Below are 26,326 nucleotides of genomic sequence, written 5' to 3'. Positions count from 1 at the left end.
TGAGTCATAATCCACATGCATAGATAGCATGTATGATTTGCACCCCAACTCCACATTCATCATCACTTTTTGGACTTACGTAGCCAAAAAATATCTAGTTTAAAAACTGCATTTGAGCCCCTAGTCTTTTGAGGGAGACGATTTCAGATTACCACTATCCTTATGTGAAAGAATGCTGCCTGATGCAACAACCCTATTAGCATATCAATCTTATTGCCTGTTCAGTACTCTAAACTCATGGGAATGGTGGCTGTATTTGTATGTGGAACTTCTATGTGAAACTTTGTCAAAGACCCTCTGAAGATCCATAGAGAGCAAAACCCCATTGTATTCTCTTCATCAGCCTTATCTGTTACCTCATTAAGTAACCTGCATAGTGATCTTTAAAAGCCCCAGATTCTCCAGTCTTAATAGCCTTTCAATGGCTCCTCTCCCCTCCAGCTTCAATACTTGATGTGAAGAACTGCACAATTTATACCTACCTTCCTCCAAATTGATTTTTCTCAGCAAATCATAGAGTCGTACAGCATAGAAATGGGCCCTTCAGCCCACCATGTCCATGCTGATCTTTTTGCCCATCTACCCTAATCCTATTTACACACATTTGGATTCTATCCTTCTATGCCTTGTCTATTAAAGTGTCTGTCTAAATACCTCTTAAATGTAGTGATCGTATCTGATGCCACAATTTCAATGCATTTCAGACATCAATCTCTTGGTGTGTAAGAAACTTTCCCCTCAAATCCCCTTTAAAGCTCCTTCCTCTCATTTAGACCCATGCCCTCTTGTTTTTTGATACTCCTACCATGGGAAAAAAATTTTGACTATCTACCCTATCCATGCATCTCATAATAAGATGCTTCTAGATCCTCAGCCTCTTTTGCTGCAGGGAAAACAAGCCCAGTTTATCTTATCTCTCCCCATAAATAAAGTCCTCCAATCCAGGCAACATCCTGTGGTATACCTGAGGTACTGCTTTGTTTAAATTGTGAACCACTCACTTAATTTGTTGATTGCACTAGCTATTGAACATATGAGCCCAGAACTTGCTTTACTACTCTTAGTGGATTATAAACAGAATTGTGGTCACTGTAAAGCTGTTTTTGAAAGGTCCATAATGTAAAAATTTCAATTGGGAGTTTCACAGAACAATATTTTCAAGCTCCCCAACTTGCAAGCTCCTCACAGTCATCCGTACTTCGCTCGCAGGTGCAAGGGGAATAACACAATATACAGTAAGTAGCACTCTTCAAGCTACAGAAGGGTGTTTCAGTTGATGAATGGATGCCGTACTTATGGAAGGGTGTGTTTTATTTCTCCCAGGTGGTCAAAGGGACTTGGATGGGCTGTGAAGAACAGTACCCATATCCTTTGTGCAAGAGATCCATGGAGACCTTGACCAGGGCTGCAGCTGGGTGGTCCTGGCAGGAGGTTGTCAGGAAGGTCCCTGTAGGGAATGCGGTCTATGAGTACGTGCAGATTGGGAAAGCCTTCAATGCAGGCTAGTGGCTGTAACCTCTCTGCCTACTCCTTTGGGCTGAAGGGAAAGTAGAGGAAATCTTCTCTCCTTGAGCATGGAGTTTAGGTGATGTCCCCACTGCATTAGTGAGCAGAATATTGTGAGATTTGGAAGAGGTCAGTGGCAGCTGATTCTGAGACTAGACAGCTGAGGGTCATTTTGATCCAACTTCCATGGCAAAGCAATCCAAGTGGACTTGTGAGGCTGTATTTGAGGTTGCAGGAGGTCACAGATCTGGTTGAGGATGAATGCTTCACTTTGAGTGCTAGCTTTTTCACTGATAGAATTTAAAGGTTGCAAGGAAACGGGATTAGTGAAAGTTCTGTGAGTAAGTGAGAACTTTTGCTTTGCAGAAGTTCAGGGCAAATGTCACTCTGAAGATGAATTTTGTGTGTTTTATGACTGTTGATATAATTTTCAGGAGTTTAACATTGGATTAAAGGTTCTAGGGAAAATGAAGATACCCTTGAATATTCAGTTGTATTTCCTGGTGGGTGCTAAGTCACCCAAAAGTGTGCACAGACCTGCTTTATTCTGGGTTTGGCTGATCTTCAGCAGTTGCCTTTTGGAGGTGTGCATGGGAATTCAATTCTTTCAATTCATCTTTAGTTATTTCCATATAATCCAAGGAGTCCTTAAATTACCTAATACTTTTCTTGTCGCATGTCATACTTGTCCAAATTAAATTGTAAGGATCTTTCTTCCATGTCTGCATTGTTTTGCTTATCAGCTTTGATTTACAGAATTTTCTAGTTTGATATTATCTATAAATGTTCCCTTTCACTTCAATATCTGAATTCCAGTCATGAGTATTAACTAGATGAACTGAAATTATTGTTTGAGCTATCAATATGTATAATTGAAAGAACCATCCACTGGATTAGGGGGTGCAGTGATCGAGACCTTTGCATAATTAGACTGTAAATTGTGAATTCAGGACAGTACAAATTAACAGATTTTCAATTTGTTTTCCACCACACAACTGTGGAAGGATTGCTACTTGTCATCCCAATCCATTGTGAGTTAGGTTGTACAATTTGGGGTGACCCTGCTTGAATGAGACATTAAATAGAGACCTTTTCTCCATGTAAAATGAATGTAACAGGATCTCAATCTCAAAAAAAAATCCCTCAACCAACATCGCTCCCCTAGACTGTAGCAAACTTTGAATAAAAGGCACTTTGGGAAGTCCTATCACTTGGAGGAAAAGCACGGCTCTCGATAGTCCAATCTCTTTGAGAGAGCAGGATAGATTAGCAAAAATTTCATCTAACTGATTATTAGGAAGATGGAAGTTTCAAGAGTTATTGAGATTTTTAAAAGAATTGTTATTCTTGTTAATTGTTATTCTACTTCCAGTATTTTGTATAAAGGAGGGCTTTTTCCAATCAAATCTTTTTATCAAAGAACATAATTATAAACTTTAAAAATTAGAAGAAATGAACAAGTCTGCTCCAGCAATGGAAACTGGGTACCAGAGTGAACTAAATGACTACCTTTCAGTTGCATGTTCTAACGTCTTGTCTAAAGGCCATAACTCATGAAAGTTCTACAGTGTCCGAGTTGTTGGAAACTCAGGTAGACACACTTCACCCGTGAGCCTTGATGTTAAATATCTTCAGGCTTTCCTACCTGAATTGGCATTGTTAATAGTTCCCACCTTTTCTTCATCCAGCAACCATGCTCAATGCCTTTGTAGCAGGGAAAGTTATGATCCAGCACATGACCCTCCCCCTACTGTGAGATCAGGGACCAGTTAATCACTTTTACCAATGAGGACAGCCCTTCAGTTTTCTTCAATTAGTGTTTTAAATCTTTTTTTTACCTGAATGGGTAGATGGACTTTGGTTTAGTATCTAACAATGTCATCACAGACTGAACTGCACCACCAGTATAGTGTTGGAGCGCCAGGCTAATGCAGCTGAAAGCATGAGGCAAGAGTACTATCACTGAGCCAGACTGCCACAATGATCATAGCTATTAGTTCTTAAGCTATATTTCTTCTGTAAATTATTTTTCAAGTTGAAAATAATGTAGCTGCTTCTTTTCAACCTGTCTAGACCTCCATTTGGCAGTAGACCTGATCCTGTCTGTAGGATGCCAAAGCCAACAATACAAGTGGACAGGGGTAATGCGTCATTGGGACGGAGGCAGACATCTCCAAGGTATGAGTTTTCGCCACATCTCAAACCTTAACTGTCCACATCAAACATGTAATGAAAACACAAAATCTGTTCTTCTGGGAAACCAAGTTAATGGTTCAGGTTGTTTCAGGTTGGTTTGGTGTATTTTCACTGAATATCTGTATAGTTTTAGATATCCATTTCAACCTACACACAGAATTGTAATCTGCTCTTTTAATTTTCTGATATTAAAACATTTTTCTTAATGGATATGGGCTTTTTATCACTTGTAAATAAGGCCCCAGTCCTAATTTTCTGATTTATTTTGACTCTCTAGTGCCTAACATATTTGTGTTATTAATTTTGCAGCATAGAATGACAGTACAAAGGATGTGAGGTTGTTTGATTCACCACAGTATAATTTTCTAGTTTAAGGTATCCAGGGAGTAATTACATTACATTAGCACAGAGGTGGTTAGGTTACTTCTGTCTGTGGTGGTCTTGTTGAATTTCCAAGGGAGATGGTCAAAGGGCTGATCTGGACATCTGTCAAAGATCAATTCCTCTTTCCAGCCTTTTAGCTCACCAACAAGAGAAAAACATTGTGAATGGAAGCAGGATGTAATTTGATACCCCTCATTTTAAGATGCCTAATATACAAGGTTAACAAATATTGAAAATCCAAAACACTGCAGATATTGGAAATCTGAAGTAAAAACAGAAAATACTAGAAACACCCAGTCAGGAAACATCATGGAACAAAAAAACAAGAGTTAGCATTACAGGTCAAAGACCCAATGATTTCAAACCTGAAACATTAATTCTGCTTCCCTTGGACATCAACCTGTAACATTAATTCTAATTTCTCTTCCCACAGATGCTGTCTGGTTCAAGTGTTTCCATGGTTAATAAATAATTTTGTGAACAACCCAAATTTAATAATTAATAAATTGATATCAAATTAACAACTGAAATAGTTTAGTTTTATATTGCTAGGGGAAATTATCATAATGTATTAAAATTATTATAAGTCTTGTGTTTGTGCTTAATCTTGGCTAGTTACTGGATTAATGCTATTAAATCAAATGCTATTAGTGGTGAATGCGTGGAATGGGCTGCTGGAAACGGTGGTGGAGGCTGACACGTTAGGGTCTTTCAAGAGACTGTTAGATCGGTATATGGAGCTGAGTAAAATAGAGGGCTATGGGTAAGCCTAGTAATTTCTAGAGTAGGGACATGTTCGGCACAGCTGTGTGGGCCGAAGGGCCTGAATTGTGCTGTAATTGTCCTATGTTCTATATTCTAAATCAATACAGAATATATTGAGCCTTTTCAACTGGCCTCAGTTAAATCTGGTTTGGATTAAACCCACACTCCACAGGGGAAAGCTCTCTGATCTAACCTGGAGAGATTCCTTCCAGAAGTTTCATGTCAATCAATTACAGAAGTATTAATCTCAATGTGTTTTCTTTTCTCAGACCATGTATACCGGACAGAATGCTTGAGGTAAGAATGGAGTAATTTTTGTATTGTTTCTAAGAACAAATTCAAATAATTAAGAACTAAAAATGTAGATTTGTACATAGATTCAGATTTTTGTTACTGTGCAAAGAGAACAAGGATGTTCTGTAAACACTTTCTATCTTTGTTTATATTTTAGGATGAAGATGATAGTAAGTAAACAGTTATCAAATATCTCTCCTGCCAAATGTTTGTATTTGTGTTGCATATGCCTTTTAAGGATAAAGTTGTAGGACCATAATAATGGAATATGGTATTGGAAGTATTATATTTTGTTTTGAAGTTCCCTGCTCCAAAGTATACCATGTCAACTCCAGAAATCCTTCTGGGGATATCTATCACCAGCTTGCCTACAAAATGCCACCTAGTTTTACTTTACTGTGTTTTCAAAAGAGTAAAATTGGGTGCGGTATAAAATATACATTGTCCATAATATATACAGAAAATACAATTGGGGATGTCATCATTCATTGTAACAAGCAATTCATTATATTCCCTTACAATATATCAATATCTCCACTGTTTCATCCTTAACATTGCAATGCTGAACCATTTGAGAGTCTATTACACAGAGTCCAGCCTCTTGGTATCCCTCAGATGTTCACTTGCCTTGGTAGACCAACAAGCTCCGGGCAGAGCAAAGTGCACCTTTCACCAAACTGATGATCTTCCAGCAATAGTCATTCTCCTACCCTGGTCATTCCAGCAACCTCAGTGTGCAGTTCTGGAAATAGTCCTGTGTTATACTGCTGTTCCAGACAATCTTTGACAAAGACCATTGCATCCCTTTCCAGACCTTCCAGATAGTCCACAAGGAGGTGAATGAACATCTCATTCTCATCAGGGCCTCCTCAATGGCAGTGTAGTGGGATTGAGACTCTGGCTGTACATGAAGGATCTAACTGGGAGAAAAGTTATTCAAGGGGTGGGATCAGTTAAAATTGTTTTCCTGTGGCTTGGGGCTAAACTCCTTCAAGGGTGGAGGATGTCAGGTTACACAAATCCTTCTATGCATTGGGCAAGTTTAATGTCCACTCCAAAGAAAAATTGGTACCATCACAGGAAGGAATTTTTCTGGTCCCTTTTTGTGCACAATAATTTTAGTTCACTGATCTGTTACAGTCTTGATGTTAAACCTCATTATGAACTGTATCCATTATCTCATGGAAGTAACATTGGGAATGTGCATAACAGCTAGAGAATAACAACATGTTCAAAAAGATCATCACTCAACAAATTCTCAGAATTTTGTATTTGTTCATTCGTGAGATGTGGACATCACTGATAAATCCAGTTTTTGGGCTGATTCCTAAATAACTGTGAGGAGGTACTGGTAAGCTGCTTTCTTGAACTACTGTAGTCTGTATGATGAAAGTAACCTCAGTGCTGATGGGCTGTGGGTTTTGAGATTTTGACCCAGTAATAATGAAGCAATAAAGAATCATTTATATGTTCCCAACTCAGGATAGTGTGTGACTTGGGAAATTTGTAGGTGGTTCCTCTGCATCTGCTGCCGTTAAGGTGATGGAGTTCAGGAGCTTGGGAGGCACTATTGAAGGAGACTAGGCAAGTGACTGCAGAGCATTTTGTGGATGTAACTCACTGTAACCACACCGTGTCAGCAGAGGAAGGAGTGAATCACACAAACCAGCCTCCACTCCATTGACTCCATCTACACTTCCCACTGCCTCTGGAAAGCAGCCAACATAATCAAGGACATCTCCTACCCTGGTCATTCTTTCTTCTCCCCTCGCCCATCAGGCAGAAGACACAAATGCTTGAGAGCATGTACCACCAGACTTAAGGACAGCTTCTATCCAGCTGTTATCAGACTCTTGAACAGACCTCTAATATGCTAAATCATGAACTATTGATCTCCCAATCTACCTCATTGTGGCCCTTCCTCTTTTTTTGTCTACCTGCACTGCACTTTCTCTGTAACTTTAACACTATATTCTGCATTCTGTTTTCCTTTTGTACTACCTTGATGTACTTATTAATGGCATGATATGTCTGAATGGCACATATGACAATAATAAACCAATTCCAATACAAATGCTTAAGGTTTTAGATGGGGTGTCCAGTAGGTCAACTGCATTTTCCTGGATGGCGTTGAGCTTCTTTGAATGTTGTTGGAGCTGAACACATCCAGCAAGTGTAAGGTATTCCTTCTGGATGATGGAAAGGCCTTGACCTGCTCTTGAAACAAGAGCTAACTCCTCTAGAATTTTGGAAGTAAGGCTCAAAGCACATTTTATAAATGAGGAAATCTAAATGAAGTCTTCTCCTTAGGATCAAAAATGACTTGCTTCCACTCCAGTGTTGTAGTTTCTGAGTTAACCGATGAGGCCAGTGTGGGAACTGTAGACCCCACCCGGATGGGGTGTCCAGTAGGTCAACTGCATTTTCCTGGATGGTGTTGAGCTTATTTGAATGTTATTGGAGCTGCAAGGGTAAAGTATTCCATCTGAACGTGCCCCATCCACTGTTTACTCAGTGCTTCTGCTGCTCCCAATACAGGAATTTGAGGTCCTCAATACCATCCTGAATGCTCCTTCTTCATGAGTCAAGGATTCCCAAGTGTCAGCGAGGATGCCTGGATTGGAAGGCCTGAGTCATAAAGAGAGATTAGATAGGCTGCTTTTTTCCTGGAGTGAAGGAGGGTGAGATGTGACATGATAGAGGTATATAAAATTATAAGAGCCGTGGGTAGGGTAAATAGCCAGAGTCTGTTTCCCGTGGTAGTCTATAACTAGAGGGCTTATGTTTAAGATGTGAGGGAGGAGATATAATGGGGATCTGAGGAGTAAATTTTTCACATAGAGAGGAGCTGGTATAAGAAGTGAGCTGCTAGAGGAAGTGGTAGAGACAGGAAGAGTAACCACATTTAAAAGGCATCTGGACTGGTACTTGAATGAGCAGGGCACAGAGAGATATGGAATTAATGCTGGCAGGTGGGAATAATATAGAGAGACATGATGGTGGGCCGAAGGGACTGTTTTTGTGCTTTACAATTCTATGACTCTAACTTGTATTCCCTCGCATGGAGAAGATTAAGTGAGATCTAACTGGAATTTATGAAGATGATTTAAGCAAAGATGCAGTATATGAAGAGAAAACATTTCCTCTGTTTGACAGAGGGATGGGTGGAGGAAGAAAGGAGAGCATGGGGGAGTGGTGGTTGTGGCTAGTCCAGAAGAAGGAAGCATATCCATAAAATTGAACTGTGATGATGACAAGAAGCATTTCTTCACACAAAGGGTGGTGAAAATCTGGAACTCTTCCTCCCTCCACTAATAACTGTGAAATTTCTGTCAATTACACATTGAAAGAATGAGTTAATTTTTTGTTTTGCAGAGGTATTAAAGCAATGGAACCGTTGTGGGAAATGGAAATGAGATGCAAATTAGCCATAACTGAACAGCAAAAATTCAAAGGGTTGAATGGCCTTCATCTGATCCTGTGAAGCTGCTTTTTTAATGTTTTATTTCTTTGAGTTCCTTTTATCGGATTTTAATCATAGCTGCAGGTTAAAGCACTGGCTTTGAACCTACATTGATGTATTCATTATCAAAGAGATTTGAGTTTGAAAATTGAAAGGGCCTGTTCCAAGGTACATGGCTGGGGGAGATGAACTAGCATGTAAGATGTTAAGCATGAGTGGTAATCCTTAGACTGGTGTAAGTTACTTACCAATGGATCACGGTGTAATTCACACCATCTTAAGAGGCTATTCTCTTACAGAAACCTTAATTTTACCAAGGTATTAGGTTCAGAAGTACGCAGTTAACATTGAACTAAAAATGTTTGTTTTCTGACGTGAACTTTCCCATCAGTTTTTCAAAGCACTGTACTGCTGTGCACATAGAAGTTAACTGAGTGGGTTGATGTAGGGGCTGGGTTAAATTGGTGGACCTATAAACAGAAGCTTGAACTATTAACCTTGATTAATGAGTTCAAATCCCATCATGACAGCTGCGGAATTTAAATTCAAGTAATTACTAATCTGGAATGAAAAGCGAATATCAAGGATGGCTGCCATGAAGTTCAATGAGTGGGTGAGGGAGAGGCAGTGAACGTGTGAACCACACCCACATGCTGTGAATGAACAAATACAAAAATATATCTTAACTTTTCTTCCTTCCTGTGAATATAGATATTGAAGAAAAATACATCTTTGGAAAGAAAATAATTTGAACAGTCTGTTTGAGAGGGTGGGAGACACATCCCTAGATAGGACTTGTTAACTTGTTGAGACTAACACCATTTCATCCCATTCTCTTCTAGGTTTTTCTTCCAGATCCTTTCCCCGACCGGTTGACTCTGCTCTGAATGCCAACACTTTTCCATACAGATCTTCCCGACCAGGACCAAAGCCCAGTTTCCCAGGAGGGAACCAAATGCCACTATCCAACACAGATAGGTATTTTCTCCTAACAGATTTACAACTTGATCTGTGCTGTAGAAAATGGATTGTCAATATTGTCCTGATCACACTGTTACCCTAAAAAGGAAACAAAGAAGAGCAACAGGTAAAGTCACCAATGCTGGTTGTATATTTTTGTGGAGGTTTCAACACATGGCCTTCTGCCCAGTCAAACAGCATTTTTCTACAACCTGACATTTCCACTTCATCCAACCTAATACCATGAGCTCCTCCAGTTAAAACTTCCCTAATGTCAAGTTAGTGAGGCTAATTGTAAAATGGCCTGGAATTAGGCGTTATGAATCAACTTGCTGTAACTTATGAAGTAACTTGCCATAGATTAAGAGTGAATAATCAATTTAAAATAGGAGATGGAAGCTAATACCATGGAAGCTAATAAGTACATTTCGAGATGGAATGATATTATGTGCCACTTACGGCAAAGTCTATAATGATAAATTAATCTCAGTCTGGATTTTATTAACTCAAGCAATTGAGAATCACTCTTAACTCTTCATTAGTCTCTCATTAATTGCTCATATTCATTCCTTCGCCGATATTTTTACAAAGTAATTCTGACCAGGCTATCTGTTAGTACATAGAGAAGTATTAATAAGTTTCTAATAATTTTGATGTTCACACAATGTCATATCAGATATCCTACTTGTTTCTTTTCATCCTATTAACATTCTTCTACATTTCCTTTACCCCCCCCCCACCCGCACCCTTCATGACAAGTCTTTCACCAAGTGGGTCTTTGCCACCACGATTTCAACAAGGTACGGCATCGGTTGTCAGTTTCGTTTATTATTCACTTCTTGTGTAAAATGTTCATTATCAAACAACAAAGATGATTTCTAATTTACTCAGTGCCGTTGTTGAGAGGTTGCTGCACTGTTGGAGGTGCTGTCTTTTGCTTGAGCTGTTTAATCTGAGGATTAGTCTTCTCTCTCAGATGAATGTAGAAAATTCCACAGCATTGTTTCAAAAAAAGAAGGAAAGTAATTAATCCTTGTGCCCTGGCTGAGGTTCATCCCTCACATTTGATGTCACATTTCCTATTTTGGATCAGCAGCCACACTTCAAAAGTACTATATTGGTTGTGAAGTGTTTGGGTATATCCTGAGGTTGGGAGAGGCACTCTGTGGATACATTCTTTATGCGTCCTATAAACTTCAAGATTTAAAGGGAAGCTAATATGTTGATTATTTGCCATTTCAAGAATCTATTTGAGGCAAAATCCATTCCCATGTGAACTCTTACATAGCTGAAATCTGCTGTTCAGGGTAAATATTACCAAAAGATTTAGTATCAAATGCCTGGAGCTACTTTACTATGGGAGGTGTTTTAGTAAAGTCACTTACAACAAAAATATGAAAACAAATGTAAATTATGGCAAAAATCAAGACCAGTCATATTTATATAACAACATCACTTGATCACTGTGTACCAAGTCCTTGCAGGCTGTGCACTTGCCAACATTGTGAGTCTGAATGAGGAGTCTCAACCCAAAACGTCGACTGTCCATTTCCCTCCACAGATGCTGCCCGACCTGCTGAGTTCCTCCAGCATCTTGTTTGTTGCTCCATATTCCAGCATCTGCAGTCTCTTGTGTCTCCATTGTGAGGCTTATCTATGATGCCCCCCATGTTGTCAAATGGCCTGCTCTTCCTCATCCTCTGGGTTAAAGGAAAAGTGAGACAAAGCTTTCTGTCCTTCAGTGTATGGTTTGGTTGACCTCACTAATGCAGCAGCAAGCATCAAATTGTAGGATGTGGCAGAGATCCATAGCAGCAGTCTAGACTGATCCTGAGGCTGTGACGATGGCCTTGAATTTCTTTGTTAGAACAATCCAGGTAGAAGTGAGAGCTTGTATTTGTGACTACAGCAGATACAGATCTTAGTGAGGACTGTCCTGGTGGATCATAGTCTGCACAGAAATTACTCAGAGAAATCTAGATAAGAGCATGGATCCCTGTACACAATGGGTGGATAAGGTCTTCTCTCCTTTCTGACACCTGATTTCCACGCCATCCAGAAAGAGTGTCAACGAATTCCACTTTGAAAGTTAGTTAGTAAGCTACATTTCAAGGGAAATAGCATTACTTAAGGACAACTTAAAGCAAAAAACAGCTACAGAAACTAGAAATCTGAAATAAAACCACAAGCTGCTCAACGTACTTGGATGGGGCAGAATTTGTGGAGAGAGGAAAATAGTTAATATTTCAGGTTGGTGATCTTTCATCAGCACTCTGTTGTTTTGGGGTAAAGTAAACAATAGAGTACCCTCACAATGGAGACACAAGAGACTGCAGATGCTGGAATCCGGAGCAACAAACAAGATGCTGGAGAAACTCAGTGGGTCAGGCAGCATCTGTGGAGGGAAATGGACAGTCGACGTTTTAGGTTGACACCCTTCATTTAGACTCACAATGTTGGCAAGTGCACAGCCCACAAGGACTTGGTACACAGTGATCAAAGGCACACCTCAAACACTTACCTATATCCTGACAGAAAGACCTGGGTTTAATTTCCCACAGAATGCTAAGTGACAAGGAAATGGGCAAAACTTCAGGGACATACAGCATGGAAATGAGCATTTTGACCCACTGAGCATATCAATCATCAAGCATCCATTTCCACTGATCCCATTTTTATTCTCCACACATTCCTATCAACTTCCCCCAGATGCTCCCACTCACCTACACACCAGGGGCAATTTACAGTAACCAATTAACTACTAACCCTGATGTCTTTGGGACGTGGGAGCAAACCAAAGTACCCTGAGAAACTCCAACATAGACTGTACTGGAGGTCTAGATTGAACTGGCGCTGTGAGGCAGAAGCTCTGCTCACTATGGCACTCTCCTGGCCTGCCATTCTGACTTAAACCAGATTCCGCTGCATGGAAACATTGTCTTCAACCCCATGGGCATGGATTTCTAGGCCCTGGATCGCACTACCTGAAAAGATGATGGGGGTAGATTCAATAATTATTTTTATCAGAAAAATATACTTGAGGCAAAACGTTTGCAGGCATAGATAAAGAGCAGGCAAATGAAAACTTTTCCAAAGAGTTGATAAAGGTACATTGGGCCAAATGGCTGTATGATTATATAATTCTCTGGTAAAAGCATCTGGTATGTATAAGCTCAAGAGCTGATATGTAATGTTGTTGTGTAACTATCAGTTCAACTGACTTTGCTTTTTCTATGCAGAGGCTAAGCAGTCTTTCTCAAGAGGCCCTAGTGACTCCAGACCTCCCCACCCTCTACCAATCAATAAAGCCCGACCTGCACCAGCAGCACCACAAGAAGAGGTATGGGAAAACTGCACTAACGTCACATTCAGTACCTCCACTCGAGCCAACACCAACACTCGCCCCTTACCAGTGATTTTCAATTCAATCTGTTGCACTGATGGGAGTGATATTCATTGGATGAGTTGTTAAACTCCAGTTTTCCTCAGAGCTGAGACAAAATATCCTTGATATGAATTTACCCTGGCCAATATTTATGCATCAACTAATATCATTAAACACAGATGACCTGGTTGGTTACTGAATCTGCTAAAGTCTGACCTCATAGTGCAATTAGATTTTGATTCACATCAAGATCTATTTAGATCACTTCTCCAAAGGATCAACTTGATCAGTGACCTGAATAAAGCTAAACATTGCATTCAGGTCTCAAACATCAATGAGTAAAACCTTTTGATAAAACACCAATGATTTAAAAGAAAAAAGAGAAATACATTCACATGGTGCCTTTCCCAACTTTAGTGAGTCCCAATGTGAACTGCAACCAGTGAAGCAGTTTTTAAAAGTTTCATCGTGGGCCACAGCAGGTTCCAACACATGGCGGTGGGATAAAAGTCCAGATCAGCTGCTTGAGTAATGTTGATTGAGCAATACTCATTGGCAAGGACACAAAGGACACCACACCAGCCCTTCAAATCCTGCCATGGATCAATTGCATCCATCTGTGAGAGCAGACAAGGCCTCAGTTGAATGCCTCATTTGAAACAAGACATTGATGGCATTCAAGTTTGTTCTCATCTCAAACTCCCTCAGTTTGTTCTCATCTCTCTGGAATGGTGCTTAAACCTGAAATTGCTGACTCAGGATTGAGAGTCATCATCATGGTCCTTGGTCTCTTGGATGGTCAGGAGTAAGATCTCAGGGCATTGTGATGGGACGGTGCTGCATTTCTTCCCCAGTACACCTTGTTCTTTTTGTGGTAACACATCACTGAGGCTCAGTGGAAGTATTCTCTCCTCCCTTGAGAGAGTCTTAAAAACCACAAACTTGTTGTGGGTTTTAAGACTCTCAAGGGATAAGTGCAAAATCTAGACTGGCTTTTCAGTTCTGCTGAGAAACTCAGTGTAGCAATACATGTTTTCCTTTTTTTTCTTTTCACAATCTCCTGAGAAATGAAGGTTACTATCAATGGCATTAACTCAGAAATGCAGTATGATGCTGGGAGGCTTGTTTACTAGTTATTGCTGCTCATGCCCTTCAATGAGGTCCCCACTGGCAATAACCTATTCAGCACTGCAAAGGCATTGCTTTCAGAACAAGTAAGTGCAGTAATCACCCAGTTGCTGGACTGTGTTCTTTTTACATCTAAAGGCAGCGTCCTAATGCTCCCTACAGAACCTATCATTTAATTGGAGTAATACTGTTCGTGTTGGTATTTTATCAGATCTGTGATGCAGTGCTGTCGTCTTTTATGACCTGTCTTTGGCCAAATGACCAAATGACCCAAGAAATATTTCTTAATAAGACTTTTGTGTTTCAGTGTCTATCCAGGGAGTGGTATGCAGGTTGCATCAGTCGATTAGATGCTGAATCAGCTCTTCGAAATATTAATGAGGTACTGAAAGCTTCTGTTTCTTCAATCAGAACCATCCCACACAATGAATATTATCCTTAGAAAGACACAAATAAATTAATGAATAGACAAACATGAGATTCAACCCAATCTTATGTGCAGGGAATTACTCTACAAGTGAGTAGATAATTCCAATCACAATCACCTACCCTATTCCTTCATCCATCTAACCAACTTAATCTTAAATGTTGACTCAGTTTCTACCTTAATCACTGGAGGTGGATTCCACAGCCCCACAATTCTACACCAAGAGGTTACTCTTGACTGTTCTTAATCTTCTACATTTAATTCAGGACCCCATGCTCTCCACCCTTCAAAAACTGCAACCATTCTGTTTCCATCCTTTTGTTTTTAAACACTTCTACCATGTCATCCCATAATCTACCATCATGAGCTCACATCCAAATACTTTTTTACTTGTTTAATCCTTGCCAGCTGTAAAGTTTTGGCTCAAACTTGCTTGGTTTCCCAAATTTGTGCTTATTTCTCCCAGAACCCTTGTTTAATTTTATCCAATCAGGTTTCTACCTCTGTTGCAATATTGAAACAGCTCTCATCAATCTCACAAATTACATCCTTTGTGAATGTCTCCTTGTTAAACAACTATTTCTTCTACATCTTGACCTGTCTGCACATTTTTTTTTATTATTTATTCATGTTTCAGGATCTGGGCATCACTGACAATGTCAGCATTTATTGCCTGTCCCTAATAGCCCTTGAACTGACTGGCTTGCTAGGCCACTTCCAATGGTCTGGAGTCATATACAGGGCAGACCAAGTGCTGAGAGCAGACTTTCTCCATAAAGGACATTAATGGTCCAGAAGGGTTTTTACAACAGTCTAGTAGTTTAATCCTCATCATTACTACTGAGTAGTTTCTTTTTTAATTCCAGATTATTAACTGAAACTAAACTCCATAGTTTCCATGGTAGGATTTGAACTCGGGTTTCTGCATTGTTGGTTTATCTTGACTTCTGAAATACTAGCCCAGTAATTTAATCACTCTACCACCACCTTACACTGACCACATAGCCCCCTCTCATCCTTCATCCAGCTGGGAGGGACTGCACACATTTGGTTCCATTCTTATCTATTTTTTTGTTGAGAGAATTATGTGATATCTACTCTTCCCATTCATGGGCTTTTGCCCTAGCAATCCTCCCAGGATCTACCATTGGCTTCTTCTTAATTCTCATCTGGATGGTCTTCCTCAGTGACATCAACCAAAACCATAATGTCACTTTCCATGTGTATGCTGCTGACACTCAGTTCTACCTCCAACTATCTCTCTCAATCCCTTCACTGTATCAAAATCAACAGATTGCATATCCACTTGGATGAGCAGAGACCTGCTCCAGCTAAAAATTTGAAGGATCAAAGTCTTTGCCTTTAGTGACACAAGAGAATGCAGATGCTGGACTCTGGATCAACAAACAATCTGTTGAAGGAACTCAGCAGTTCGAGCAGCATCTGTGGGTTGAAAGGAATTGACGTTTCGGGCCGAAACCGTGTATCTCCCCTCTCCACTCCCAGTCCTAATGCAGGGTTTTGACCAGAAATGTCAACAATTCCTTTTAACCCACAGATGCTGCTTGATCTGCCAAGTTCCTTCAGCAGAGTCTTTGCCTTTGGTTCCTTCCATAAACTCTGTACCCTGGCTGCTAATCCATCCTTCTGCCTGGCAAATCACTGAGGCTGAATCAGATTGTTCATAATTTGAGTGCCAAAACTGACATAGGGATTGGCTTCTGAGCACAGTTCCGTGCTTTCAGTAAGATCACCTATTTCCACCTCCATAAATATCCCCACCTCTCCCACATATTATCCCCTGCTGAAGTTCTCTCCCATGTTGTTATCACCTCTAACTTCTGGCTCTAACTCTGTACCTAAACCATTTTCTAACCTCTGTAGAACTGAGCTCATCCAAAACTCTACTGTGTATATCCTAACCAAAACCAAGCCATTTTCTGCAATTGCCCCAGTTGGGCGATACTTTGTTTTTAAAATTCTTATTTTTGTTTTGAAGATCCCCCCTGGCCTCAGCATCTCCAGCCCTACAAATATCCAAGGTCCCTATCCCCCTCTCTTTTGGCTTCTGCCTTATCTTAGAATTTAATTGCTCCACCGTAGTCACTGAGCATCCAGTTGCCTTGGTCCTGTGCAATTCCTTTAGCTTATCAATTTCTGTAGCTTATCACCTTAGAATCTCCATAAAACATATCTCTCTAACCAAGCTTTTAGTTAACTGTCTTAAGATTGTGAAAGCAGTGGTGCACATTGTGGTGCACTTTGAGCTGTCTATTTTTCTACATTAACAGCTCAATATACATTCAAATTGGTGTTGCAGTTTTATTTCTTGTGTCATTTAATCTGTCATACAAATCCTCTTAACTGGTCCTCACAACACCCCACCCTCAGTCCCCTGGGCTCCTTGCTTAAAGTTGTGTCAATTCTGATAAGTTGTTATGTTGGGCTTATTTTAAATTGAACAATGGGTAAGAGAGATTGGTGGTAATGTAGACCAGAATCAGTAAAGTTGTTAGTCCAACTCCAGTCTGTCACAAACACGCTTCCTTTTTGGTGTAACTGTGGCATGTTCAGTGCCAGCTAAATGAACCATTCTGAAAGGCCAGGTTGGCAATTATAGTATGTTAACTGAGGGTTCATGCCTCTGATTGAATGACTGTGGCATGTTTCCCAGGGCTGGAGAAACCCAGTAGCTGAAGAGCAGGGATGATACCGAGCAGCAGCTGCTCGGTATCATCCCAGCACTGGGCCATAGGTCAGCAGGAACAGGACAGCTGCCTGATCTTTCAAGAACACCCGTCAGGCCCTCTTTAATGTTCAACTCTCACATGGCAATAGAATAAAAAAATAACAATTAATCAGTAAGACCCCTGCTCCTCATTATGTCTGGGTTTCCCAACTTCTGACAGGCATACTTTTCCTTCCCAGAAACATCTGAACTCTTGACTTTGGTTCTCTCTCTACAAATGCTCCCAGACCTTGAAATATTCCCAGTTTTTTCTGATTTAATTATATCATGTTGGCTGGATGAGTTCTTTTCATTCAATATTTTGTGGACTAGATATTGTTGCAAAATAAATAATGAATCTGTTAAGATTTCTGTGGTATCTAATGCATATGATGCATTTTTATGTAAAATTATAGAACATAGAACAAAGAAAAACTACAGCACAATTCAGGCCCCTCAGCCCACAAAGCTGTGTTGAACATGTCCCTACCCTAGAAATTACTAGGCTTACCCATAGCCCTCTATTTTTCTCAGCTCCTTGTACCTATCCAACAGTCTCTTAAAAGACCCTATCGTATCTGCTCCACCACCGTTGCCGGCAGCCCATTCCACGCACCCACCACCCTCTGAGTAAAAAACTTACCCCTGACATCTCCTCTATACCTACTCCCCAGCACCTTAAACCTATGTCCTCTTGTGGCCACCATTTCAGCCCTGGGAAAAAGCCTCTATCTACCCGATCAATAACTCTCATCATCTTATATACCCCTATCAGGTCCCCCCCTCATCCTCCGTCGCTCCAAGGAGAAAAGGCCGAGTTCCCTCAACCTGCTTTCATAAGGCATGCTCCGCATTCCAGGCAGCATCCTTGTAAATCTCCTCTGTACCCTTTCTATGGCTTCCACATCCTTCCTGTAGTGAGGTGACCAGAACTGAACACAGTACTCCAAGTGGGGTCTGACCAGGGACCTATATAGCTGCAACAATACCTCTCGGCTCCTAAAGTCAATTCCCTGATTGATGAAGGACAATACACCATATGCCTTCTTAACCACAGAGTCAACCTGTGCAGCCACTTTGAGCGTCCTATGGACTCGGACCCCAAGATCCCTCTAATCCTCCACACTGCCAAGAGCCCTACCATTCTGCCATCATATTTGACCTACCAAAATGAACCACTTCACACTTATCTGGGTTGAACTACATCTGCCACTTCTCAGCCCAACTTAGCATCCTATCTATGTCCCTCTGTAAACTCTGACAGCCCTCCAAACTATCCACAACACCCCCAACCTTTGTGTCATCCGCAAACTTACTAACCCACCCCTCCACTTCCTCATCCAGGTCGTTTATAAAAATCACAAAGGGCAAGGGTCCCAGTACAGATCCCTGAGGTGCACCACTGGTCACCGACCTCCACGCAGAATACGACCCTTCAACAACCACTCTTTGCCTTCTGTGGGCCAGCCAGTTCTGGATCCACATTGCAATGTCCCCCTGGATCCCATGCCTCCTAACTTTCTCAATAAGCCTTGTATGGGGTACCTTATCAAATGCCTTGCTGAAATCCATATACACTACATCTACTGCTCTCCCTTCATCGATGTGTTTAGTCACATCCTCAAAAAATTCAATAAGTCTCGTAAGGCAGGACCTGCCCTTAACAAAGCCATGCTGGCTATTCCTAATCATATTATACCTCTCATAAATCCTGCCTATCAGGATCTTCTCCATCAGCTTACCACCCACTGAGGTAAGACTCACTGGTCTATAATTCCCTGGGCTACCCCTACTCCCTTTCTTGAATAAGGGAACAACATCTGCAACCCTCCAATCTTCCGGAACCTCTCCTGTCTCAATCGACAATGCAAAGATCATTGTCAGAGGCTCCGCAATCTCTTCCCTCGCCTCCCACAGCAGTCTGGGGTACATGTCATCCGGTCCTGGCGACTTATCCAACTTGATGCTTTCCAAAAGTTTCAGCACCTCCTCTTTCCTAATATCTACATGCTCAAGCTTTTCAGCCCGCTGCAAGTCCCCACTACAATCCCCCAGGTTTTTTTCCGTAGTGAATACTGACGTAAAGTATTCATTAAGTACCTCCGCCATTTCTTCCCGATCCATACACACTTTCCCACTGCTGCTCTTGATAGGCCCTATTCTTTTGCATCTTATCCTCTTGCTCTTCACATACTTGTAGAATGTCTTGGGGTTTTCCTTAATCCTGCCCACCAAGGCCTTCTCATGCCCCCTTCTGGCTCTCCTAATCTCCTTCTTAAGCTCCTTCCTATTAGCCTTATACTCTTCCAGATCTCTAACATTACCTAGCTCTCTGTACCTTTTGTAAGCTTTTCTTTTCCTTTTGACTAGATTTATTATAGCCTTAGTACGCCATGGTTCCTGTATCCTCTTGTGACTCCCCTGTCTCATTGGAACATGCCTATGCAGAACTCCACACGAATATCCCCTGAATATTTGCCACATTTCTTCTGTACTTTTCCCAGAGAACATCTGTTCCCAATCTAATCTTCCAGTGTCCTGCCTGAGAGCCTCATAATTCCCTTTACTCCAAGTAAACACCTTTCTAGTCTGTCTGTTCCTATCTCTCTCCAGTGCTAATGTAAAGGGGATAGAATTATGATCACTATCACCAAAATGTTCACCCACTGAGAGATCTGACACCTGACCAGGTTCATTTCCCAATACCAAATCAAGAACAGCCTCTCCTCTACTCGGCCTATCTACATATTGTTTCAAGAATCCTTCCTGAACACACTTAACAAACTCCTCCCCATCTAAACCCCTCACTGTCTGGAGATGCCAATCGATGTTTGAGAAATTAAAATCCCCCATCACAACAACTCTGTTATTCTCACACCTTTCTAGGATCTGCTTCCCTATCTGCTCCTCAATATCCCTGTTACTATTGGGCAGCCTATAAAAAACACCCAGTAAAGTTATTGACCCCTTCCTGTTCCTAACCTCCACCCACAGAGACTCCGTAGACAGTCCTTCCACGACGTCCACCTTTTCCGCAGCCGTGACACTATCTCTGATCAACAGTGCCACTCCCCCACCTCTTTTACCTCCCTCCCTGTCCTTTCTGAAACAACTAAAACCCGGCACTTGAAGCAGCCATTCCTGTCCCTGAGCCATCCAAGTCTCCGTAATGGCCACCACATCATAGCTCCAAGTATTGATCCAAGTTCTAAGCTCATCCGCCTTGTTCACAATACTCCTTGCATTAAAATAGACACATCTCAAACCTGTCTGAGCACGTCCCTTCTCAATTACCTGTCTATCGTACCTACTACTAGCTTTCTCTATTTGAGAGCCAAACACCTCTTCCCCAGTCTCTCCAGTTCGGATCCCACCCCCCCCCCCCCCAACAATTCTAGTTTAAACTCTCCCCAGTAGCCTTAGCAAACCTCCCTGCCAAGATACTGGTCCCCCTGTGATTCAAGTGCAACCCGTCCTCTTTGAACAGGTCATACCTGCCCCAAAAGAGGCCCCTGTGATCCAGAAATCTGAATCCCTGCTACTTACTCCAATCCCTCAGCCATGCATTTAACCTCCTCCTCATTCTGTTCCTATACCCACTGTCACTTAGCACAGGCAGTAACCCAGAAATTACTACCTTTGAGGTCCTGCTTCTCAACTTCCTTCCTAATGCTCTATAGTCTTTTTTCAGGACCTCATTCCTTTCCCTACCTATGTCGTTGGTACCAATATGTACCACGACCTCTGGCTGTTCTCCCTCCCCCTTCAGGATATCTTGGACGTGATCTGAAACATCCCGGACCCTGGCACCTGGGAGGCAAACTACCTTCTGAGTTTCTCAAAATGTTTTCAAAATGTAATGAAACAAATACCTTGGGGTAATGTTCAGAAACAGCAGCCATATTCTAGAATTCAGAAGAAAACTGTTTAGAATTTCTGTAACCACCTCACTAAGTCAGAGATTTTTAGACATCTTCCTGCAGCGACTTGTGCAGAGCTACGTTGACTCACTACTGTGGGTTGCTTTCAGATGTACTGTGCAGTAATTAAATGGTTTAACTGTGGCTCCATCTGCTTTCTCAGTTGGAAATAGGAAGTCCTACAACACTGTTTCAGAGCAGAGCAGGGGATTTCACCCTAGTATTGTGGCCAATTATTATCTCTCAACCATACACGTTACTTGTTCATGTAGCTCATTGCTGTTTATTGGGTCTTGCTTTATGCAAACTTGGTGCTATACTTCCTAAAATACAACAATGACTACAATTCAGAAGTATCTAGGTGACTGTAAAGTAACTTGGAACATCCTGAGGTTATGAAAAGCATTCCTGGAATGAATGCCATGAATACCACCAAGTGAGGAAGGTAAAGAAGAATACTCTCTATAATATACAAGGGGATTTCCGCCCCACTGAAGTAGTCTACAAAAGATATTAAACTTTTTGCACCGGATAAAGGCTGTAACTTAATACTATGATTCATAATGATGTTTGCTGATAAACATTCTCAAACGCTGCAGCAAATAGGCACAGCTTTTTGTCATCGGGAGCATGAACTTGATCTCCCAGCACTACTGACTTACAGTTCATATGTTGCTTTTCAGGATGGGACATTCTTAGTGAGGAACAGCTCACGGAGAAACAGTGAACACCCCTTTGTCCTGATGGTACTGTATGGAGACAAGGTATACAACATTCAAATCCGCTATCAGGAGGATATCGCTATGTACTTGTTGGGAACTGGACTCAGAGGAAAGGAAGTGAGTTGAGAAGTTCCTCATCTAACATGGTTTTTCTGCTTCATTACATATATGACATACAGCACAGAAACAGGCCACGTGGCCCAGCCAGTCATCACCAGTGTCTGTGTACCAGTCCTTCATTATCCAATTGACAATACTTCCTAAATTCTTCAACACATATCTACCCTTAAATGTATCAAAATTACTGACCTCAACCACTCCCCAGTGCTTCAAAATTTCATGGATTCTAGAAAGATTCTCAAGAAAGGTAGCAAGTGTAGTCCCACTGATTAAGAAAAGAGAAAGAGGGTAAACACTAAAGTACAGATCAATTAGCCTGTCAGCTGTAGGAAAGGACGGACCACCATGCTCAAGGACAACTTCTATCCCGCTGTTATAAGACTATTGAACGGTTCTCTAGTATGATAAGATGGACTCTTGACCTCACAATCTACCTCATTATGACCTTGCACCTTACTGTCTACCTGCACTACATTTTCTCTGTAGCTGTGACACTTCACTCAGCATTTTGTATTGTTTTACCTTGTACTACCTCAATGCACTGTGTAATGATTTCATCTGTTTTTCACTGTATCTCAGTGCAAGTGATAATAATAAACCAAATCCAATTCCATCTATTTTTAAGGAAGTGGTAACAGAGCACTTAGATAATACTAATTGGATTAGGTAGGGTCAATATGGATTAATGGATGGGAGATCATGTTTGACAAATCTATTAGAGCTTTTGAGCTTGTACTGGCATATAGATAAGGGGGAACCAATAGAGCTGGCATTTTTGGACTTCCAGAAAATCTTTAATAATATGTCACACAGAGGTTAATAAACAAAATTAGAACACATAGGATTGAAGGTATGAAGGCAATCCACTGGCACGGATTGAGGATTAGTTAATGGACAGATAACAGTCAGTAGGAATAAACTTTGGGTTGGGGTCTGGCCAATAAGGTGCCACAGGGATGGTGATAGGGCCCAGCTGTTCACAATATATAATAACAATTTAGATTGGGGACCAAGTGTAATGTAGCCAAGTTTTCTGATGACAGAAACCTTGACGGCAGTGTGGGTTGTGTGAAGGATGCAGAGCATTTCCAGGGAGATAAAATTTGGCTAAGAGATTGGCCAAGAATATGGCCAAAGGAATATAATGAGCAAACATGTGTAATTACTCAGTTTGGTAGAAAAAATAGAAAGGTAGAGAATGTTTAAATGGTGAGAGATTGAAAGATGTTGGTGCACAGTGGTACCCAATGTTCTGGTACACAAATCACTGGAAAGTTAACATACAGGTACAGCGACCAATTAGGAAGACAAAGTGTATTGGACTTTATGGAAAAAGGATTTGAGGACAAGAATAGAGACATCTTACTGTAATTTTATTGAGTCCTGGGGGGACCAAGACCATATACTGCTCTGGTTTCATTTCCAAAGGAACGATATCGAGGGTATGTAAAGAGGAAGCACAAGATTGATTCCTGGGAGGGGAGTTTATAAGGAAAGATTAAGCAAATTGGACATGTATTCTCTTGAGTTTGGGAGAATGAGTACAATCTCATAGAAACGTGCAAAATTCTTATAGGGCTTGGCAGAGTAGATGCAGGGATGATGTTTCCCCATGCTGGAGTCTAGGCGTGAGTCATTCAGGACTGAGGTGAGAAGAAAAGCTGGATAATTTTATCACTCAATTTTCCGTGCTCGAATTTCCAGCTTCTCCATTGGTAAACCCAGCCCATAACTTAACATCTCTGGTCTCTTTGAGTAAATCTCTGCACCCTCTCCAAGACCTAAAATGTGGGAGAAATGTGGCAGAAACTGAAGAACACTCCAGCTAGGGCCAAAAGAATGATTTTTTACAAAGTCACTTGAGTCCAAGTTATTCACTGCAAGAACATTGGCATGGTACTCATATTGTTTTGATTCTTCCTACAGAATTTCAGTTCAGTGACAGAGCTTGTGGAGTACCATACACAGAAACCGCTTATGCTGATTGATGGGAAAGATCAGAGAGGAGGGCAAAGGAATCAGTGTACACTGATATATCCTGCAGCTCAGTAGACTCAGCTACACACCAAACTGACTGCCAATGCTCACAGCAGCCAGTTGGAATTCTTAGATCTTTTTAACAAGAAGCAAAATGTAAGTGGACCCTGTAAGTGTGCCCTGATGTTCTCTGTCCACTGCAAAGAGATGTTAAATATCTTCAATTGCATTTTCTATAACTCTGTAATCAGCTCAATGGCACCATAGAAGGGAGGGCTATGATCAATCCTCAGAGATAAGTGCCACCCCATATCACCATATCCAAACAAGCTACTCCCAAAAGTACAGCACCACACATACAGTCCCATCACATTGTCCCATCACACTGCCCGGTTATACCACCACATCACACTGTCCCACCACACTGTCCCAACACACAGCTCCATCACACCGCCCCATCACACCATCCTACCACACCACCCCAACACATCGTCCCACCACACTGCCCCATCACACTGTCCCACCACACTTCCCCATCACACTATTTCTCCACGCTGCCCCACCACACTGCCCCATCACACTGTCCCGTCACACTGTCCCGTCACACTGCCCGGTCACACCACCACACCACACTGCCCCATCACACTGCCCCATCACACTGCCCCATCACACTGTACCATCACACTGCCCCATCACACTGCCCCACCACACTGCCCCATCACACTGTCCCACCACACTGTCCCACCACACTGCCCCACCACACTGTCCCACCACACTGCCCCACCACACTGCCCCATCACACTGTTCCACCACACTGCCCCATCATACTGTCCCATCACACTGCCCCATCACACTGTTCCACCACACTGTCCCATCACACTGCCCCATCACACTGCCCCATCACACTGCCCTATCACACTGTACCGTCACACTGCCCCATCACACCGTTCCACCACACTGCCCCATCACACTGTCCCATCACACTACCCCACCACACTGTCCCCATCACACTGTCCTATGACACCTCCTCACCAACTACCCTTATTAATAGACCTCCATCCTTGAACCCCCATCATATTATCCCCAAAATACCTTCTGCAAACTACTAATCCTGTCGACTAACACCCACCATGCTGCCTCATTCTCCTTCTCCCAGTATCCACTGCTATCATATAGCCCTCGGGTCTTTTTTGTTACTCTGTGTGAGCAGCGAATCTCATTTGTACAGTTTGAAGATGTGGGTATGTACAGACTGCAGAACCATTCTTACCTTTTGTACATCCCCATCATTTCAATGTTATGCACCCCTTATTTCATAAACCACGCCTTCCTACTTTATTGGTTGTAAATATAGCCTTATCAGCAAACTGCGTAAAAAATATGAAAGCAAATGAATTCAGCTTATTTCATCTAGACTGTTGCATAACAATATACATTGTTTCCAATTCAAACTTTGTCCAATGAAGTGTGTTTTAAATTACTTGTATGTATTTGTGTTTAAAACAAGGAGTGTACAACTAGGATTTTGCTTCAAGTGACAGACTACAAAATCTCAAAGGACAGGTGAGAGTGAAAGATGTTTCCGAAAAGCACAGAAGTGCAGATACTGGAAGTCTGAAATAAAAGCAGATTCTGTTGGAGGTATTCAGCAGGTCAGGGGTGATATTCAGTGCAGCTGGGTGGTTGAATCCCATGCAAAATCTGTCACCATTCTAGTTTATGACTAGAATAGTGTTTACTTTTAGTTTGCTTGCTGGTGTTTCCCAGTGCTGCTGAATTCACTGTATTACTTTGCTGATGAACATAAAAATCAATGGACTGTGATGAGAAGTTGCATTGAAACTTTGATTATATAGTGTACATTAGACTTGGGGCAGGATGCCACAAATGGATTTGTCACACAAGATTATTGTTGTCAACAAAATAATTCTGAGAATTATAATAAACATTAATTGCTTCTTTTCAACTGCAACGTGTTTGTACAAAAATAGGCTGTTTAAGCTTTTATCTGAACTGATAACCATCTTGGGTTAACTCTACAAATAAATGCAAGGAAGTAAATTCCTAACCTTTGATGTAAACATGTTAGTCATAGAGCCTACAGCATTGAAACAGCCCATCAGATGCACACAGACCAGTGAGGACCCATTCATATTAATCCCATCTTTCAGCACTTGGTCCATAGCCTCCGTGCCTAGGTGATTCAAGTGCTCATCTAAACACTTCTTGAATGCTGTCAGTGACTTTGCTTCCACCATTCTCTCAGAATATCCCAAGTGCACTCACAGGGAAAACGTGATCAAAGACTCTGAAATTAGGGCAGGGGAGTAATTTAAAAGTTGCAAAATGCA

At 41.4% G+C, this 26,326-nt stretch overlaps 1 protein-coding gene across 1 annotated transcript in view; it reads left to right on the top strand.

The window, feature by feature from the left end:
• LOC127569483 (lymphocyte cytosolic protein 2-like) overlaps positions 1 to 25,950 on the top strand; it is a 149,252-nt gene extending 123,302 nt beyond the window's left edge. The window contains exons 13-21 of the mRNA XM_052014182.1: positions 3,580 to 3,684; positions 5,121 to 5,148; positions 5,303 to 5,315; positions 9,451 to 9,586; positions 10,328 to 10,368; positions 12,808 to 12,908; positions 14,389 to 14,463; positions 21,840 to 21,995; positions 23,925 to 25,950. Coding sequence (XP_051870142.1) covers positions 3,580 to 3,684; positions 5,121 to 5,148; positions 5,303 to 5,315; positions 9,451 to 9,586; positions 10,328 to 10,368; positions 12,808 to 12,908; positions 14,389 to 14,463; positions 21,840 to 21,995; positions 23,925 to 24,050 — 781 coding nt within the window. The 3' untranslated portion in view covers positions 24,051 to 25,950. The remainder of the gene's footprint in view (positions 1 to 3,579; positions 3,685 to 5,120; positions 5,149 to 5,302; positions 5,316 to 9,450; positions 9,587 to 10,327; positions 10,369 to 12,807; positions 12,909 to 14,388; positions 14,464 to 21,839; positions 21,996 to 23,924) is intronic.
• The last annotated feature ends 376 nt before the right edge of the window (positions 25,951 to 26,326 follow it).

Source organism: Pristis pectinata, chromosome 4, assembly GCF_009764475.1.
Source record: "Pristis pectinata isolate sPriPec2 chromosome 4, sPriPec2.1.pri, whole genome shotgun sequence".
Lineage (NCBI taxonomy): Eukaryota > Metazoa > Chordata > Chondrichthyes > Rhinopristiformes > Pristidae > Pristis > Pristis pectinata.
Note: the sequence above shows the minus strand (reverse complement) of the source record. Positions and strands in the feature narration are given on the sequence as shown.